General features: G+C 37.5%; 2 protein-coding genes across 6 annotated transcripts in view; both read left to right on the top strand.

The window, feature by feature from the left end:
- LOC107567101 (guanylate-binding protein 1-like) overlaps window positions 1-8570 on the top strand; it is a 44667-nt gene extending 36097 nt beyond the window's left edge. For both annotated transcript variants that reach the window (XM_016252712.1, XM_016252713.1), the window contains exons 8-10: window positions 1381-1593; window positions 4197-4299; window positions 7971-8570. In XM_016252712.1, coding sequence (XP_016108198.1) covers window positions 1381-1593; window positions 4197-4299; window positions 7971-8476 — 822 coding nt within the window. In that variant the 3' untranslated portion in view covers window positions 8477-8570. The remainder of the gene's footprint in view (window positions 1-1380; window positions 1594-4196; window positions 4300-7970) is intronic.
- Window positions 1-13929, top strand: part of LOC107567104 (gastrula zinc finger protein XlCGF7.1-like) — a 358002-nt gene that overhangs the window by 214188 nt on the left and 129885 nt on the right. The window lies entirely within an intron of this gene.

Raw genomic sequence — 13929 nt, 5'->3', positions numbered from 1 at the left:
CTCCAGGCATGACAAAGCAGATATCGTCCTCTTTTGGAAGGCCAAACAAAGTAGTTTCGCTTTCACAACGAAACACACAGCGCCTTCACGACATGGCGGTGGCAACAACAATACTACAGCGAGAATAAAAGTTGCGCCTTCTTTCTTTGCATGAACATTTGGGCGGCGTTATGCAAATCTTCCCACAGCGTCACGTAGATATGTGGGGGCGTGTTAGAATGAGCCGTTTTAGGTAGGCGTGGTTGACTCTTAACTTTTATAAAGAATACTTCTTTGGATTTGAGACTTTAGTCTTTGCAACTTTACAGATCTTCTTTATGCACCAAGAGCTTGTAACACTCCAAAGAGAAAGGAAAAATTGAAATCGCATCATATGACCCCTTTAATATAACATTATATTTTTGATTACTTTTCTTCACTTGAATTAAGATTATAATAATTAAATTTTAAAGCACAGCACTGGAAAATTTTTAAAGCACTGGAATGCATTTATATCACTCGCCATGGTGGCAGCATGTCAATGGCAATGTGCATTGATGTAATTAGCAGACGTGGTGCGCTGCAATGAGGCAAAGCAACAAAATAATATTATTCATCATATCCTAGATTTTACTTTGTAATCGTTATCATTTTCATAAGTAACTGTAGCTTAATTACATATTTTTCTCAGTAACTCTTAACAGATTAGTTACATTTATTTTGTAGTGCTGTCAGTCGATCAAAAAAAATAACCAGTTAAATTATATAGCCTATATGTGTCCGAGTTTGAAATTAAATAATCTTTGAGAGCAAGGGGGCCCCCTGGTGTTTTGGGGGCCCTACGCTACATGCTTACTTTGCATATAGGGAGGATCTGCTCTGCTGAAATGTCTCCTGTTTGATGTTGTCGTAAAGACGTTCTGTGTTTAAATAAATGCAATTCTTGTAAAGAAAAAAACAGACAGAGGCAGCAGTTGTGAGTGGGGTGGCCTAACCCCAGCTCCGCCCCTGCATTAATTGCATTAAACATTTTTACGGTGTTAAACTGAAAAAATGAATCCCATGCGTTAACGCATTAATTTTGACAGCACTATTATTTTGTAATTAATTATGTAATGCTGTTAAATGTAACCAGTTAATCCCCAACACTGCATACAGATACTAACAAACCTGAAAGCATACACATACTTCATGAATCCCATGAATTTATTCTGCTTGAGCTTCTCTAAGAACAAATTTACAAAGAAAAATATGAATGTATTGGTGAATGAGACCCATTGTTTTGGCTTTAATCATGTCTCTGAATCTGAATCAGAGCTAAATTTGATAGATTATTTTAAATTGCCACTGAATAGTGCTAAAATAAGTTTTCTGTTTCTGCTATTTTGTGTAACGCTACAGGAAGAAATGAATAAACTCTTTGATGGATACCTGCACCAAAACGAAGAGGCTTCAAAGAAAAGATGTGAGAATCTCCTGACAACCCTCTCTGCACCAATGACAGAAAAACTCAAGAAAGGTTTTTATGCCATAGCTGGTGGTTATGTTCTCTTCTCCCAGGACCTTGAAGACATTGTAAAAAAATACAAAACCCAAGCCAACAAGGGAGTCAAAGTGAGTATAAATATTTGACAAAATTGAAAAAAAACCTGCATGTGTTGTTGCAGCAATCTGTAAGAGGGCTGTCTTGTTTTCCTAGAATATGCATAGTGTTTATAGAATGTGGATGACAGTGGACTAGGAGTAGAGAAATTAACTGGAAATAGGTTTCTGGTTTGAATCCTGGTTCCTTCTGGCTAAATACTGATGAGTCCTTATCCAAGACACTATGTGCATCCCAATTTCCATACTTATGCACTATTCTAAGCCATTTTGTTGAAAAAGTGCACTTTAAAGAGTCAGGAAACCCCTATGTTTGAAAAATTTTGTGTTAAAGGTCCCATATTGTACACCTTTCTGGAGTTTTATTTGAAGTTTTGATGTCCTTAAGAATATATATTTGCGGTATAAATACCAAAAACCATCTCAATATATTTTTACAGCTCCTTTCTCAGGAGCTCTGCTGAGAACAGGTCGATTTTGGTCTAATTAATATTCATGAGCTTCTCTTCTGATTGGCCTGTTGTTTTCTGAGTGACGCATGGCCAGGCCAACCACAGGTAACTAGGGTCAGCCGACGTCACAGAGCTAGCTGGAGGCAGCAAAACAAAGGGGAAACTACAGGTGGCCCATTCAAACCAGCGCAGACTCTGCTACATAAGGAGCTTAAAATATCATATTGTTGTGATGTTGGGTGCCAGAATTGATGTAATACAGCCTCAAATTAGAAATCTGATCGCATATCTGCTGCCACTATAATGTCTGTGTGCATGTGTGTAAAACAACAAATTGACGATTTATATATAATCATTTGTAATTGTATATACATTGTTGTGATTAATTGTGGCTGGAACAATAATGTAGCTGTAAAAATAGTTGCCTGCTGAAATTGAAATATATATACACATCTTTATCATGACTAGATAGACACGGTGAGTTTATCTTTACTATACACGTAAGATGTGATCCACCTCACAGTAACAATCCTGTCAGATCGTCCATCCTTTGAGTATAACGTGTAACATTACAGGTCGGCCGATCTGGTTTTGTGGTTAAAGTTAACCTTTTCAAGATGTTTCCGTGTTGTTGTTGCTCAGTAAAAGCATGGACGCGATGTTGTCTGGGGGTTTGGCAAAAGGAGAGTGGGACTATGGGTGGTGCTCGGGGTGGTGACTGAAGGCGGTGACTGGGTAGTTCTGACGTCAACTTTTTACGGAAGTCACAATGGTTCGTGAAAAATAGCTAGAACTTTAATTAAGCAGGCTGTGTGAATGTTATTGTGGACTGACTGTTTTGAAACTTATATGGTAGTTAAATAGCCCCTAGACCTCAGTAATCGTGAAAAAAGCCAGGAAATTTCAGTTTTGACAATATGGGACCTTTAAGAGTATTTTTTAAACTCATCGCAGATTTCCGCACAGAAACAGCACTCTTGCACGCTCCATGTGTTGTTACATATTAAATATTGTTACGGTTATGTTTACAGACATGAACAAACAGTGCTGAAACAGTCTTTTGCGACATTTGTATTCTCTATTGTAATGTGATCTCATGCGTAGTACAGCACAGTGGTTGGATTAATTTAGTTTATTTTCACGAATAATGCAGACAAAAGCTTGAAAAACTTGTGACATAGATGCATACTCTCCAGCCACGGCAACCGATCACCACTCAGAACTAACGCATATACCTCAATTTTTGTGGCGTTGGTTCAACTTTGCTTTTAAAACTGGAAGATCAAAATGGCTACAAAAAATAAGCTTTAGGACCCACTATATATTAAGTGGCCTTAACAACTATGTACTTACATTTAAATGAATAATTTAGTACAATGCACTTATTGTGTACATACACAATGTTTTTACATTGTACTTATATTTTAATAATACCTGCATGTAATTACATCTGTAATTAATTTCTGTAATTACATTTATAATTACACAGTTGACCCATCCCTTACACCTTAACCCACCCTTAAACCTACCCATACCACCAAACCTGTCCCTAACCTTACCCGTATCCCACCTCAATAGCAGCAAAAGTGTTTTGCAATGCATCAAAAATGAAGTACAATGTACTTATTGTGTTCATATTGTAAGTACATAGTAGTTAAGACCACTTAATATAAAGTGGGGCCAAACATAATTTTTTTTCATTGATGTGCAACCTGTACATCTGTTAAAATCCTCAAAAAAAAAAAAAGTGTTACAGAGTTTCAGGACCCTTTAAATACCCAGATGATGCACTTATTTACTTGGGAAAAATTTAAGTGTGGATGTTGGACACATCGTGGTCTCAACTGTTGCAGCTTTCCTGATGTAACCAAAGAGGATTTGCGTCTAGAACTGCATTTGTATTTGAAAAAATGTGTTGGTTGCAATGTAAAACCAAATTGTGACACTCGTGCCCAATGTATAATTAGTACTATCTTTATTTTATTATTGTTAGTTATTTATATATTTGTTTGAGTTTTTTTTGTGAAATTTGTAGTGAGAGCATTAGCATTTTCTTCACTATCATCATTAATAATAATATTAGTAGTAATAGTATCAATCATCGTTATTTAGCAATAATAACAGTAGTAGCAGTTTTCACAATATCACATGTGCTGTCCATAGGCAGAAGACACACTCGAAGAGTTTCTGAAGCAGAAGTCTGTGGATTCTAACGCCATTCTGCAGGCCGACAAAAAACTGACTGAGACAGAGAGAAAGATTATGGGTGAGAGGTTGTTACATCCTACAACAGAACATGCCGGATAATGCAACAGTAGCGCCATGTAGTGTAGAAAGCCAGTACATCAGTGAATGGCCTCTTTACAGTGAAAACAAGTGATATTAATCAAACAAAGTTTATTTCCTTTTATGATCCTCATCTTTTCTGGTCACCATTAAATACATTTTTAGTGTTAGCTATGAAATTACAATTTCAGCTTTTGGAGTTATGAGCGGGGTAATGTACATCCAGGCAGTTATCACAATACAAACCCAACAGGGGTGATCAGGATCCCAACACGAAACAGAGGGTACTATAACAACTGGCTGGATATGAAAATATTAGTTTGAGTTTTAATAATTTATTGGCTCACTAATCGCCAAAAAACAGTTCGCAGCGTTTAGCCTAGATCAGGGGTTTTCAAAGTCTAAGACAGTGGGCCTCCCTTTTGACACAACTTACCCAATGGCGCCCCCCCAACACACACACACACACACACACACAGATAAACACACAGAACAATGTCAGACTGTTAACTCACTTTTATCACTATTTGTGATAACATGAAATGTGCAGTTATTTTCAGAGTAATAACAAGTAAGTTAATATAAAGTTTTTAAAACTAAGAATAATGAAACAAAAACAATGATGGTTCGATATGAAAAGAACAGAATTTTTTTTTAGCAATTTAAATTTGTAAGAGCTGTCCATCCCAGTCAAAACAGTCAGATGATCTGTAACAGAGAGTGGGGAAAGAACTTTAAACAACGGCAACATTTAAAAATCTCTACTATTGATTAATATGCTTACATAATTATATCCCTACCTTAGTGAGCGGTATGCATTTGTTTCCTCGCTGCGCAGAGAAGACTAATTCGTGGTTGCAGTGACGTCAGAAACAGACGAAGGTCATCCTCCACTTGAAGACGTGAACGATATTTGTTCTTGATGAATGTCATAGCAGAAAATCCTGATTCGCACAAATACGTTGAAACGAATAGTAAAAGTTTCCTCAGTGCTCTTTGTGTGAGTTCAGGAAATAAATTTTGATTAGGTGTTCAGCGACCAAAGGCTGAATAGGAACCACTGTCAGCCAGCGTAGGAAACATGTCCACGCATCCTTTCCGCATTTAGAGGTCGTGCTTTTATCAGGTTGACAATTTTCACAGCTTCGTCGAGGACACTCCGAAGATCATTTGGCATCTTCTTGGCAGCTAAAGCTTGTCTATGTGCAGTGGGTCCACACGGCTCTCGGAGCTACCTCTTTAACCCTCGATATGAGACCACTGTGGCGGCCAGTCGTTGATTTTGCCCCATCACTGCATATGCCACAGCAGCATTCCCAGTCTATATCGTTCTTTCTCACAAATTTGTTCAATTTGTTGAAAATGTGTTCACCTGTTGTGTGGGTGGGCAAAGGACTACTAAATAGAAACTTCTTGAATGTCCATGTTTTTCACGTACCGCACATATGTTAACAGCTGAGCGCAGCTGGCCACATCGGTGGATTCATCGATCTGGAGTGCAAAAAATGGGCTGTGTCTGACGCTGTCTAAAACTTGCTCCTTCACATCCTGTGCCATGTCTGAGATGCGCCGACTTATTGTGTTGTCAGAGAATGGAACAGAATCGATCTTAGAAGCCGCTGCCTCTCCTAGCATCACGGAACATAGGTCTTTTGCTGCCGGCATAATTAACGTCTCTCCAATGGTATGTGCTTTGCCTGCCTTGGCAATACGCAATGCAACGCGATATGAAGCTTCATTGGCCTTTCCATTTAATTTGACAAAATCTTCCACAATTTTTTTCTGACCTTGAAAGGTTTTAAGTTTTCTCTGGAAAAATTCTGGAGGTTTTCCTGCTACCTCAACATGCTTGGTTTCAAGGTGTCGCCGAAGTTTTGCAGGCCTCATGCTGTCATTAGCCAAAATATCTTGACAAACCACACATAAAGGTCGTGGTTCATCAGCTGGTCCTGTCCACGTAAACCCTAAAGTCAAATACTGATCATCATATCGTCTTCTTTTGGGTTTAAGCCCTGAAGTTGAAGGCTTTGAATCGGGGGGTCTCAGAAACCGCTCCATTGTATTATTAGGCATATACATATTGTCAAACAGCAGCGAATTCACAGCTACGGCCTTCTGGGTGAAAAATGTTTCCCATATTTCTGACTTATTTTTTTAGTATCGTTTAAATAAAAACATTTATATATAATAAAAAATACATATAATAATTTAACTCAATAATTATATTTTTAATTTATTATAATTTCCCCGCGCCTCCCCTGACATGCTCTGGCGCCCCCCCGGGGAGGCGCGCCCCACACTTTGAAAACCCCTGGCCTAGATGTATGAACAACATCACATGCAATACGTTAATCAGCTTCTTGTCAGATCTGAGGAGACTTAATTGAATTGATTTGCAGTTGATATATTTCTATATCTGACACCAGGTTGCTAATTATTTGCAATATAAAATAATTAAAATTGGAATGAAAAGAGTTGTATTAATAATTAAGTCAGCACAAAGAGAGAAAAAAAGTAATCTTTACTCAAGTGGGGAAACAAATGTGCTTAAGTTTAAGCAATTTTATCTTAAGTTAAATAACATTTGTTTTCCCCACTTGACATGGATTTACTTGTTAGAATGACACAATCAGGGTGCGAACTACGGGGGAGCTCGGCTCCCCTTAATAAGACATGGGCTCCCCTGAAAACGTGATTTGTAAAATTTTGGGGGGTCTCAAAAAATATTGACAATGTGTTATTTTGACGTGCAATTTCAGTTTTGTGTAATGTGATCATCGTGGATTATTATGTGTAAAATTGCAAAAAATATCATTCATTCATGCATGACGGCGATTTAAACCTAATTCACTTCAATAAAGATAACTATGCATGCTATTCTTGTCATGAGCATCAAGGTGTGGGGGCGCTGCGGTGCAAATTCCACTCATGTTTAGTTCATGTTAACTCAAAGATTCATAGAAAAAATATAAACGCTGGACTCGGTGGTCGATTCTGTGTTATTTTACCCCCCCCCCCCCCCTTATAAAAAAAAACAAGTGGGCTCCCCCAAAGTTCCCGGTATAGTTCGAACACTGTACACAATATTTATTGACTGAACTAGGAAACAATATTTGCAAAAACTTTAAAAATAAGTCAAAATTATACATTTACTAAAGGCTCCTTCACTCTAATGTTAAGTCAAGTTAGCATGAAATTTTAATGCAGCAGAGAGTAACTAAGTTTGGTTTTTTTTTCATTATAAGTTAATTCAACAAGAAATGTATTGTCAAGTTAAATGATCATTTTTAAGGCAGCAGAATAACAAGGTTTAAGACTCAACAAATTGTTTTATGTACATTGCTCAGAACATTATCTTTTTTATGATGTGTTGTTAAAAGTTGTTATTGTGACTTTATATATGATCAGACACATTAACATGGTATAAAAACTTTATTTAGCGTTCATGTAAACTACATTTTTCGGAACTAATTCAGTCCGATTGAAACAAAAGTTAACATGTCTTGCAAAATGTATTTCCAACCTGCTTCAACACACCTGCCTATGACTTTCAAGCGAGTCTGTAGAGCTGGTTCAGGTGTGTTCGTTTAGGGCTGGAGCTAAACACAGGAGAGTGCAATATTTAATTTTATCTCGTTTTTTTTTTCCCAGAGAAAAGAGAGAAGGCTGTTCTCCTGGCTCAAGAAATAAACACCAAGGAACAGAAACAGCGACAACTAGAGGAGAAGATGGAAGCAGAGAGAAAGAGTAATGAAGAGAGGATGAGGCAAATGAAGGAGAAGATGGATGAGGAGATAAAACTTCAGAGAGAGGAGGCTGAGCGTGCCATGGACAGTAAACTGAGGGAGCAGGCTGCTCTGTTGGAGAAGGGCTTTAATGAGAAGGCAGACAGGATGACTAAAGATATAGAGGACTTTAAGAGGAAAAATAAGGAAGCAGAAAAGAAAAGTGACAAGCTTTTTAAAAAGGTGATAGAAAACATGAACAAAAGACATGATGAAACTGTGAATCTGATGATGAGGCAACACAGCGTGCAGATGAAGACAATCATGAGCATGCAGAGACCATCATCCGACTCTTCCGCTCTACTCTTATGTCTGCTACTTGGTGGTCTCAGTGGCGGCTCAAGCTCATGCTCATGCTCATGTCCCTGTTAATGCAGCTCTAAGCCATTTTAGCATACTTTTAACTGTGGTGTACTCAATGTTTAAAGTGTAAAAATGTTTAATCAAAAAAAGAGTAAATTTTAAATCTGCAAAATTATTGAAATATACTTTATGAATTGAAACTTATGTAAAAACAAAATACTTGAGTAAAAAATAAATAAATAAAGTGGATCTAAATAACTACATTTAGTTATTACGACAATGGTGCAATAGCAATCCTAGGTTAAAACCACTAAAGAAATGAGCAACAGGTTTGCTTAATTTAACTGTAAATATCTTGATATTGATGAAACTCGCTGACTTTGTAGTCTTGTTGATGAAACAGCTGCCCGTTTATTTTGTGATTGTTGTATAACCAATACATTTTGAATTGATTTAAGTTCTTATATTTTGAACCCTACTAATGAGAGCCAAAGTTTTATCCTTTAAAGACATTTATTATCATGAAACCCCCAAATAGTTATCTCTTAAATATGTTGTTAATTGCTTGATTTTATATGCACATTTTTTCATCCACAAGCAAAAGTGGCTTAAATCTGCTTTATGTTTTCATCTTTTTCTTGTTGAATTTTACTCTCGCCTCATCCCTCAGGCTTATCAAAAAAAAAAATATATAAATAAAAAAACAATTGGCAATTTTTTTATCATGTTTTTCATGTTTTCTCATATTTTGTCATTGTGATTGTTCATTGTTAAAAGATACAGTACATCCTTCTTTTCCCTGAGCTTGTATGTAATTATAAGTTGTGCAATTAAAATAAAGGGAAAAAGATAAGAGGGACAGGTGCACTAATAGCATCATTAACTTGACAAGTCTGCTTAGTACAGTTTTCCTCAGCGTTTGCAATGTTTGCACAAAGGAAATGTCGGAGATGTCATCTTTGGAGAAGACTTGATTTTATACTTGAAAAATGTAAGCATTACTACTTAAAAATTAAGGTTCCCCCCAAAATGAATTGAATTGCTAGCCCACCCCAACACTTACGCACAATAATAATGATAAATGCTGACCAATAATTAATTATATTATCTTTTTTTCCCATGAAAATTATGTTTTAGTAAAACAAGCTAAATGTACTTTGTACATAAATGTACATGGCTATGCATGAATACACACTAGACAAATGCAGCCAAGGTGAATACATCTCAGTTTTCAGTCAAGCAATGTATTAAGCATCACATGAAGGAGGTGGATGTTATCACATATCATTAAATGTATTTGTGCACAATATAAATAATAAAAGAAAATTAATTTTACTTTTACAGGCTAGTTTTCAGTGCAATATCATGCTATTTAAAGCCCTGTCTTATATACAGTAACTCCTGAAGAAAATTGGATGGATGATGGTGGGGAAATCCCTCATCAACTGAGGTGGAAAACCAGCCATGATTCTAGTTTCCCCGCATTCCCTGATTGGCAAGGCAGCCTTCCACAAGCTGATGACATCCCCTTATCAATACTTTAAGACATTCCTCTCTGATGATCTACTTGGTGTTATTGTAGAGCAGTCAAATTTGTATGCAGAACAGGTTAATCTTGACAAGCCACTTAACCACATCCGAACTGGAGCAGTTCTTGGGCACTGTCTTGTACATGTCCTTGTTTGGACTGCCAGCAACATGCATGTTTTGGCGCCCTGCAAGCAGAGTTTCTCAAGTAGCAGATACACTGTCTCTAAACAGATGGGAAGAAATCAAGAGATTCCTGCATTTCAATGATAATGATGATCAACCAGTTCGATCTGATGACAATTTTGATTAGCTGTTCAAGATCCGGCCCTTGATTACTCATCTCGTCTCTAAAATGAATGCAATACCCATGTCAGAGAAGCTGAGCATTGATTTGCAAATGGTCCCATTTAAGGGACGAAATCGCCTGTAGGAATATCTGCCCAAGAAGCCCAAAAAATGGTGGTATAAGCTTATGGTCTTGGCTGGCTCTGATGGTATTCCACACAACACTTAAGTGTACACTGGAAAAGTAGTGCAGCCACCCAGTTGGTAGATATAGGAGCCAGTGGAAATGTTGACGAAATGAGTGGAAATGAAACGCCTTGCTCAACCAGTGCCACAACACAAAAACTACAAGCTGTACTTTGACAACTGGTTCACCAGTGTCCCACTACAACTTGAGCTAGCTCGTCAAGGGGTGCACTGTCTTGGCACTGTTCGCTCCAACAAATTATCAGGCAGCAGCATGGTTTCTGATACTGAGCTGAAAAGATCTGGCCATGGGTCTTTTCAAGAAAAGACAGCAATTGTTGGCGATACCACTTTGCATGTGGTCAAGTGGTATGACAACCGCTCAGTGACCCTACTGAGCGGTTATTTGGGAGCACACCCAGTCACTCATATCCAGCGATGGGACAGAAGAAGTAAGGCGGTCATTGATGTCCCCTGTCTGGCTGTTGTAAGGGACTATAATCAGCACATTGGAGGGGTTGACCTCCTCGACGTAGGACGTAGGCAAACGTGGTGACGAACGAGGAAACAACGAACGTGGAAGCGCAGAGGAGAGAGCAAAACAAAAGTAACAAATTAAAAGTAAAAAACGAGGATTTGTATAGAAAAATGTCGGAGGATATAAGCCAATATAAGATTGAGAGGTCGGAGGATATAAGCCAATATATTCGATATAAGCCAAGAGGACACTGGTTTTCCTTGGCTGTAAACAAATCTTGTTTCTCGGGAGACTAGCATATTCTCACCGGAGCTTACGCTACACCTATGTCCTTTGTCATCTGCTGGATGCCACTCTCTCGTGAACACGTGTACAACAGTTAGCGGAAGCTAGAGATTAAGATTTATAAAGTTGTAAATATGGATATTTTTCTTACACAAATGCATCGCTTTGCTTCAGAAGGCCTTTTTAACCCCCCTGGAGCCACGTGGGGGTGCAATTTTTTGGACTTCAAATTTTGGGCTACCATCCACTCCCATTATTTTTTATTTATTTTATTTACCTTTATTTAACCAGGAAATTAAAACTCTTGAGATTTAAAATCTAATTTACAAGAGGGTCCTGGCCAAGATAGGCAGCACATTTAGTTACACATAAAACAAAATACATTCATTTACATACACAGAAACATACACAAATCACTCAAAACATTTACAATCAGGTGACTCTACAATTAGATCCTTTAAAATACATTTAAAATAATTTAGTGATACCAACTCTTTTAAGCATAACTTATCTTGTAGTCGATTCCAATCAAATAGAGCAGCATAACTAAATGCCAGTTTGCCTATGTTAGCTCGAACTTTAGGGATGCTTAAAAGATAATATTGGGACAACATTCCTATTCCTAAACTTGAGCAACTTGTCTCCTCAGTCCCCAGACGTTTGCAGACTGTTATAAAAACTACACATGGTAAACACGGCCTTGTCCCAACTTTTGAGATGTTGATCCCATGAAATTTAAACAACTTATTTTTCCCTTAAAATGATACATTTTCTCAGTTTAAACATTTGATATGTCATCTATGTTGTATTCTGAATAAAATATTGAAATTTGAAACTTTCACATCATTGCATTCTGTTTTTATTCACAATTTGTACAGTGTCCCAACTTTTTTGGAATCGGGTTTGTATATGATATCACAATAATCCAATATAAAGCATGGATTAGCCTGGACAGATAAATCCAAATCCACAGGCAGATAAATCCAAAAAGAGAGCGGCTCACAATAAATGGAACACAGATGAAACCAGACCAGGCCTGTGTGTGTGTGTGATGCTGGCTTTTATGGAGAGTTGATGAGGATGATGGCAGACAGGTGTGGTGATTGTGAAGTGTGTGCAGGTGAAAGCCAAGGGGGGTATTGTAGGAGATGTAGTGTGCAGAGGTGACAGGCAAAGTGACTGATGATCCTGACAATACTCCCCCCTTCCGGAAGGAACGAACTCGTGCAAAATTCCTCTGCATACACTGTAATGGGGTGGCCATTTTGAGTGGATTGTGGGAGATGTAGTGTGCAGAGGTGACAGGCAAAGGTGATTGATGATCCTGACAGTATGGAGATGGAGAAATAATTAGAGATTCCAAACTTGATGAAATGTTGAAAACATAACATGTCCATTCATACATCATCATCAAACATTCATGGGGTATGAAGGAACTAAATCTAGACAGCCATGCAGTAAAGGTGTAGTAATTAGAATTACAGCAGGGTTTGTTATTTCCTGTAAAGCCAACTTGTTACAGAGTTTGGTTTCAACTTTAATTAAATGCACCTCAATGTACTATTATTACAGCCAGGGGCTTTGGAGCATGATTGTAACTAAACTCTTCAGAAACCAGACAAACTGGTTTTACACTTCACTCAAGAACCAGGAAACTATTTAACTGCTCAGTTCTGGTTGTGGTCATGAGTTTTCATACTGAAGTTAATTAACATTACAAAATTGACACACCATTGATTCCAGTGGCATGCAGTGTTGTTCTGAAATGAGGAACAATCCTTACTTTTTTAAATCCAGTGTAAATGCATGTTCAAGATACACATAATGACATTTTCCATGATAAATTAAACGATACATATATACTATTATAAATAAAAAAATATATAAATCAAATGTTTAAAATTTTTACATTGTTCTGTTTAATACACTAACTTATTTTCGGATCATCAGTCATCAAAACTCTGTAAACACTGCAGGTGTCATGATCCCAGTCTGTGTTCCTCTGTCTTGTGTTCAAGGACATTTATGTTGAAGTGTTTCTGTTTTCACTTCTTGTTTAGTTCCTGTTCTACGTTGTTTGTTGTCATGGTGATTCATTGGTTCCACCCCCTTATTAACTTTGTTAGCCCTTGTATATATATACCCCTGTGTTTGCCTTGTTCAGTGTCAGTCTTTGTTCCTGGTCTAAGCTCCTGTTCTGTGTTTCTGGATTATGCTCTTTGTAAATCCTACTGCAAGTGGATCCTCCGCCTTGTGTTTCCTCGTGTCATGATGGTCACAGAGTTGTACTTTTCATTTCACCAAGCTCATTGCTCACTAGCAAGAAAGAAACTGCTGATTCCTAATGCTGTGTTTTACCTGTATGATCAATGACTGTTTTTAAATTTTGTGACAGCTGTTCACTTATTTGTCCTGATCATTTAAATTACCCACTGTTATTTAGAAAAATCTTACAGATGCTGTACATTCTTTTTTTCAGCAGCTTTCACGTATTTGAACTCTTTCCAAAAGTGGCAAAGGTGCAAACGATCCCTGATGCCCAAGAGTGCATTAAGAGGTAAATAGAGGTCAATTGAACAGAATCATTGTTTTAAATTGATCTTCTGAGAAAAAAATATCTTATGTAGCATCTTATGGGCAGTGTAAAATAGATAGATATATATTTAAGATATATAGATTTAAACAAAACAAGTACAGCACACCAGACTGGACAGTCTTGTGGACAGTGCTCTAGCAATTGTTATGGTATCAGCCACAC

This window comes from Sinocyclocheilus grahami, unplaced genomic scaffold, assembly GCF_001515645.1.
Source record: "Sinocyclocheilus grahami isolate Dianchi unplaced genomic scaffold, SAMN03320097.WGS_v1.1 scaffold1128.1, whole genome shotgun sequence".
Lineage (NCBI taxonomy): Eukaryota > Metazoa > Chordata > Actinopteri > Cypriniformes > Cyprinidae > Sinocyclocheilus > Sinocyclocheilus grahami.
Note: the sequence above shows the minus strand (reverse complement) of the source record. Positions and strands in the feature narration are given on the sequence as shown.